The sequence below is a fragment of the Eurypyga helias genome, unplaced genomic scaffold (genome assembly GCF_000690775.1).
Source record: "Eurypyga helias isolate BGI_N326 unplaced genomic scaffold, ASM69077v1 scaffold46699, whole genome shotgun sequence".
Classification (NCBI taxonomy): Eukaryota; Metazoa; Chordata; class Aves; order Eurypygiformes; family Eurypygidae; genus Eurypyga; species Eurypyga helias.
The window spans coordinates 21,973-28,807 of NW_010270961.1; the positions used below are offsets into that span (position 1 = coordinate 21,973).

The 6,835-nt window shown below is 46.6% G+C and overlaps 1 protein-coding gene across 1 annotated transcript; it reads right to left on the minus strand.

Moving 5' to 3' along the window:
• Nucleotides 1-651: 651 nt before the first annotated feature.
• On the minus strand, nucleotides 652-6,831 carry LIPG (lipase, endothelial; the record flags this gene model as incomplete). The annotated part of the gene is made up of 8 exons (XM_010158639.1): nucleotides 652-744; nucleotides 1,677-1,895; nucleotides 2,422-2,542; nucleotides 3,024-3,266; nucleotides 3,678-3,902; nucleotides 5,063-5,174; nucleotides 5,827-6,006; nucleotides 6,820-6,831. Coding segments are annotated over 8 exons (1,205 nt in total), but the record flags the coding sequence as incomplete, so codon positions are not given.
• Between the last annotated feature and the right edge of the window lie 4 nt (nucleotides 6,832-6,835).

Genomic DNA, 6,835 nt, shown 5'->3' on the forward strand with positions numbered 1-6,835 from the left:
GCAGGGCTGAGATGCCCTGGCAATGGCCGCGTTCGCACTGTCCCGCACCAGAAGAGACGAGCACAGCCAGAGATTAAGCGGCAGGAGTCAGTACTGTAACACCATGGCAAGTCCTCAGCTGTGCCTTGCTCATGCAGTTGAGCTCAAACCTTAATCAAGAGATTTCTTGCCAGCCTAAGATCTAATACTGAGCTGAAACCATCTTCAAGGCAATTCCCTGCCCTCCCAGTTTCCCTCTGTTTTACAGGGCAGTTAATAGGTGCTTCTAATTAGCTATCCCCTGTTGCACAGATCTTGGGCATTGGTAGCACCTCACTTTTAGCATCTACCATGACAGCAGCAGACAGGATCTTTAGGGTCGAGGACTGTTACACCTATTTGGAGGTAAGCGTGTAAAGGTATGAGACGACAGACCAAGATGAGAAATGAGGATAATATCACCTGGTTATTGACAGTTAAGGCATACATGAAAATTAAGCCTAACAGCTGGGAACCTTGGGCTTGAATTGATTAACTTTTTTTTTTTTTAAAGAAAAAGAGGTTCCATGTTTAATTTTGTCAGAAAGAAAAAAAAAATAAATAGAAAGGCTCCACTCATCCCAGCACAGCCACATGCATCAGACAGGATTTCTTTTAGCTGATTTTCCCTACCTTTTTTGCCATTCCTCTGAGCACTTCACAAACCAGAGCTCTTTACCAGGAGATATACTAGTTAGCTGGGCATCCTCCACACAGAAAGCAAACCTAGGGGGAGGAATCAGAAGTCAGGAGGAAGGTTCATGTTGTCCCCATGATTAAAAAATAGCATGTAATATGGATTGCAGCTAATTCTAGGACAAGTTGCTCGGTTTGACATCCTTCCTGCAGAGCATCTTGATACACTGATAGCCTGTTGAATGGCTATTTTATTTCCCACTTTACCATTTTATTTGGGGACATTTGCGTCCACTACCCCTATGCTTCACAGACTGTAGAAACTAGGATGCAGAATACCGTACAGATGATAGGTGATGTTTATTTAAAGCTCTGAGAAATTTGGGAAACTGTCAGTATCAACTGCTGTTCTCCAACAGCTCTGCGTTACCTTCGGAACAACGTTAACACAAGATGGGGGAGTGCAGTGCTGCGTGTTTGGCAGATTTACTTCTTGTTGGTTGTTCAGGTAGTTTTCCAACAAAAAGAGTTCTCAGAAGGAACACTATAGTACTTTAGGAGTTGGTGTCACCACGTTACTGCTTGCGGTTTTAGGTCTGGCTTGTCGTGCTAAATCACCACAATGTGCCTGTAAATAATATCCATGCCCACCTATGTTTCAGTAAACTTGGTGCAGTCAGTACTTTAACCCTTCAGGTATGATCTAAACTATCTTGAAACAGGCTAATTTAGTCCACAAAGGCAGGCAAGACAGCGTCACAGTACTTAAATGAAGGAACAGAACGTCCCAGATCTGATCTGCAGTAACTAGTTCTGCTTAAGGCCTAGTTTGCAACCCCAGGCTGTCAAGTAACCCACCCACCTACTCCATGAGGGAGCCTTAGCTGGTAACACTAAAAATGAAATACAGCTGAGGACACCAACTTAGTTCTGGACCCCAACTTTTCTTCCTAGATCCTGACTATTTCCCCTTCTGATTGATGTTTCCAGTCAGATCACAAGCAGTCTAAGACAATTACTACCTCTGTTGTGTCTCCCCGGATTTCACACGGATACGTCTGATATGCAGTTCCTGGGAAGACTTTGCAGGCCGATACCAGTAGCTCTTCAGCTCTTTCCATAGATCGTACCATGACTGGGATGTTCCCTCCCAGGTGAGCTTTATTTTTAAAAGTTCACCCATGTCCTCTTCAGTATAGACCAGGAAGGTGTTAGTAGCATTTAGGCCAATTTGATCAAGCCTGGAAGACAAGCAGAGACTCAGTATTTCTTCCTTATGGAAGCATGCCAGATGCTAGTTCACTCCATGCAAGAATTTATACAGAGCCCTCTGGAGCTTATCAAGTGTTCCACGTTCAACTGTCACCGGTTAATTACTGATTACACTAAGGAAAGTGAGCTTGGATAGCTGGGGCAATACAATGCATCATGTATTTGGCTCAGCCATCCTTCCATAGCTTAAAGGTGAATGTCATGCTTTGTGTTTCTACTGGGAGAGGCTAAAGGAGGTCAACAATGCCTGCGGAGATATGGGTGCTTTCAGACTATATGGTAGAGGGGAAAAGCAAAACAAAGTGCTTCAACAATGAGTCGTGAAGGTTAATATGTAGAAATAAATTATAATTAAGTTTGCATGCAAAGTTTTTTGAATGGTGGTGAACTGAGGCTGCACTAGCTGCAATGCCTAATGAAGAAAAGAATGATTCCACCTGGTCTAGTCGCAGTGGCCTTCTTACTCAGGTAAAAACCACAGGCCAGCTTACTTACATTTCCAAAGAGAGAGGTTCAGAGTCTCCATTGGTGCCATGAAGGGTCACGGAGAAAGTGGGATCAGCCCCTCCCAAGTTCTTGTAGCTGAAGACATGCATTTTCATCTGATAATGGTAGACTGGAGAGAAACAAGGATGGCATAAATGGAACCAACACTGTTAAGACATGACATTGCTCAGCATCGCTCTTTGTGAAACAGTGTTGGCTGGCAAAGGCTAAACCCTTTCTTCACTGAGACATCATCAATCACTTTTTCCTGCCCTTACTGATTACAAAGTTGACATTTAGACAATAACAGCAGTGGGGAGGGGTCCCCAAACCTTACACTGCTCTAAGATTGGGGTGGTCTTGCAAGTATGACATATAACCTGTAGTCCTGCTCAAGAGGCAGAGTGTACTTGTGGCCTGTTGATTTTACATGGGGGAAGGAGCACAGTAACACCACAGGACAGCAGTGCGACAGGTACCACCAACTCCTGCCCGCTGCGGTGCTGCTTTGAGGTGATGCCACCCTCCCAGCTCTACATCCTTCCCAACATCGGCTTTGGGAGCCTACTCTTAGAGATGGGACTATGCTCTTTCTAAGAGGGAAACCATACCTTTGAACGGCATGTCAGCTCTTGTTTTTAAGTACATCTTGCTGTTTCTTTTGTTCCGTGTTTTCCTGGCATTGTAGCCAATGCCGTTGCAGCGGTTCTTCCGGCAGCTCAGGCAGATGCCCTTCTTGAAGCGGCTGGAATCGGTACATTGAAACGCGAAGCTTTGTTTATCTTGGTTGACGAGGGAGTCCACAAAGAGGTGCACAGACCGCTCATGTTCACATTTAACAACTTCGCCAATGGCTAGAGAAGCAGAGTTGGAAAGGATACATTTTGTTTAAGCATTTGTCACGCCAGCATCTGGTAAGAAACAGCAAGCTATGACTTTTTGTAGCCCAACATGAGTTGACCATGGCCACAGTTGAACATTTTTCAAATAGTAGCAATTCAAGAGGCTAGTGGAAGACACTTTAAGAGGACTGTTAACTTACTCTCTACCACGAAGAGAGCTTTAAAGAGAATTCTAGACCCAGCCGAAGAAGGCCATAGATATGATCAGGTGTTAAGAGTGAGAACATGCTACTTCAGAACTGAAAGAAGGAAAAAATAGTTTTCTCTGCTCTTGTAAATGAGATCATTCCCCCAGCATCAACCCACATCTATTTGTGTGGCATCTACACTGACCAGAGGCAAATATAAGTAATAACAACTTACTCCCATAGGCAATTGCTCCCAAGACATCACTTAAACCACAGCCAGGCTGGAAGTCCCCCCCATTGGGGTAGATGTCAAGATGGCCTACAGGCATCTGGATCCCAATGCTAACACCTAGTGTTTCCCTTGTGTAGGTGTGAAGGACATCCACGAAGTTAGCATCATCGGGGGAGAGGCGCTTGCTAGGGTCCACTCCTTCAAACATAGGGCCAGCCGGATCCAAGCCTGGTGTTGGAGACAGTACCCAAAATGCCAGGTAAGAAATTAGGTTATTTCACCCAGGAGCCTGCTCCTAGCAGCCCTCCTAATCAGGTTCTACGTAGAAAGTCCCTGCCTCATTGCTGATACTGGCCCCCAAGACCTCTTCACTGTGGGCTCACTGAGGGAACAGATGAAGATGTCCCTCACTTTTGGTGCGATACAACCCAGGAGCAGCACCGGTCTGCTGCACAGTGATGGCTTCAGATTGCCTGGTGGAAGCAATGAGTCTTTGCTAGGTCACAGTGAAGAGATACTTCACGAGGCAGCAGATGACTGTACACCAGGAGAGGTCCAGCAACCCACAGAGACCGCTGGTAGCCACAGCTTCCTCGGCAACATTGAGTCTCTTTTCAGACTGGACATATGGAGGGACTAGCACAAGTTTAAGAAGTAGCCAGGTAATCCCTGCATCTGATATTCCATGATGGGTTTGGGATGTTCTGTTAACCTCTGAGCCTCGTCCCCAACCTGAAACTGTGCTCCTGAGCCATTCTCCAGCTTAGGTGATTTTCCTGCTTACCTAAATAACAGGTATTTATTGCTACGCTCTGAGGAATTCTCACTGCCAACGTCACGTTTAAATGCTTAATGCAACTCTTTGTAGCATGCCCTACGTTTTCACATGTTGAAATCAGCTTTCTTCTGGAGTCAGAAGCACTCTCCAAGGTATTTTCAGAATGAGGGGGTGGGTTTTTTTTCGTTTGGGTTGTTTGGGGTTTTTTTTGACCAAGCTTCCCATGGGACAAACTGCACCCAATAGCTCTCATTTCTATTAGTTTATGAACTATAATTACAAAAGCAGTTATCACTCAGAGGCTTAGGACTTGAATATTAAGAGGTCAAGCTGGACTTGTTTTGAACCCACATTTAATTGCAGATATACTCAATATCAGGTTGTTATCTGAAAGGTTTTTCATTGAACCCCCCCTACACTTGGGGTTCAAAATTAAGATACTTTCCCATGTGAAGAGACCCATGCTCTCCACTGCTGCCACAGAGAGGAAACTTGTCATTTCTGAATGAGCAAGCCCAAAATAACACTGCAACAAGGCAGGAAACGAGCCTTTTCAGGGAAACTCACTGCCGCTAAGGAAAGGCAAGAGGTGGCTTAAAAAAACACTTGCCTGTAATTCTGCCTATCGTCCCATGCACGTGGTTACCAGCAAAGCCAGCAACGTGGGCGCCCAGGCTGTACCCGATCAGGTGGACATTCTCCAGCTGGAACAGTGGGTTCTCCTGCAAGGAAAAAGAAAGATATGATCATTTTCCCCCCCTCTCTTTCAGCACATCTGGCACTGTTCCTACCTGTGGGACTCTCAACTCTGATTCTAAGAGGAGATTGGAGGAGGGGGCAGATGAGCATGCTTCATTTTTTATTTCATCAGGGCAAGTACAAGTTGAATGGTTTAGGTGGCACTTGCGGTTTGCCCCCAGTCACAGTACCCAGTTTTCAACCCCCATTACGATACTCTGTTTAAGCAGCATCTGGACCAGCTTTCTCCCAGGGAGCTGCGGCGGCCATGGACTCAAGTGCCAAGGGTAGCACCATGGGCCTTTTCCTTCACCTTCTCCACACTCTTGCCAAGCCAACGCTGACTTTGAATGCCTCACTCCTGAGTTCACAGGAGGAAGGACTCATAAATTCCAAGTCCACTTCCACATCACTGACCCAAGCACGCTGCAAAGCAGCATCTCGCAGGAAAGTTTGCTCGCGCAAGGGCTGAGCACAGCCCCTGAGTTATGAGCCATCACCCCACCAAGCCTTGGGGTTTGGATTACACCAGAGCCTTTCCCACTCACAAGCATTGGAGCTGGTGCATGCTCCGGTCCCTTGTGCAACAGTCCCTCACAGAGCATTACGACAGAGACCGTTCTGAACTCGTGTTACCTGCAACCAGTCAAGCAGACTCGCTATGTTTTTTCCAACAATCTGCGTGTTGTTCACAGCATCGGTATAGAGCTGGTGGGCAAGCGAAAGCCAATCCACCACGACCACGTTGGCATCCTTCTCCCTCTCCTGAAGAGCTGATACCAAGCTGCCCAGCCATGTTTCGAACATGCCACTCATCTAGAAAGAGATTCAGGTGTTAGTTTCCAGCTCACAGGACCAAGATTACACATTCACAGTGAAGTTATTTGTATATCATTTACATACTCTGCTCCAGCTGCATGCAGCTCCTCTGCAAGCCCCACTACCTCTCAGCGCTGCACTAATGGTGTCAGAAAAACAGGTTTTGAGAGACTCTGGATGTAATTAGCCGCTTTGCCTTTTAAGGCAGGAGGGAGAGGCATTTGTTACGTGCCACCTTATCGCTCTTTTTCTCAAGAGCTTCAGAAATTCTGATGGATTGCAGAATTATTTTCCAGTGTTGGCTCCGCCGTTTGCATAAGCCCTGGCAGAGTTGATAAGCCCCCCAGTGCCACACACTCGGCCCCACCAAATGCAGAAGAAAGTTTGATAAAGTCTGTCTGCCCTCGCTTTCTTTAAGGAGGAGACCACGTAGCAGACGGGAATACTGTGGGCACACAGCTAACGTCACAGAAAGTCTGTAGGCGTGCCAAGCCAAGTGCCACCTCCGTAGTGCTCAGTTAGTTGGGTTTTAGGGAACATCTCGAGTCCCCTTTACCGTATTCACACTATACAGGATCAAAAGCGATCTTGGGCAGTTGTGAGTGAGTTGGGTGATTTCCCAGAGTTGATAAGCGCAACTCCCATCGCTTGGCTCCAGAGAACTCAGGTGCAGCGAATAAGAATCCACAGTGCACAAAAACGTGACAGGTCTTCCCAAATCCCACGTATTCTAGAGTCGCGGACCATTTACAGGGCGGCTAAGCGAACCGTAAGCATCGCCCGGAGCCGTGCGGGATCCTCCATACTTACGGTCCACCCGTGGATG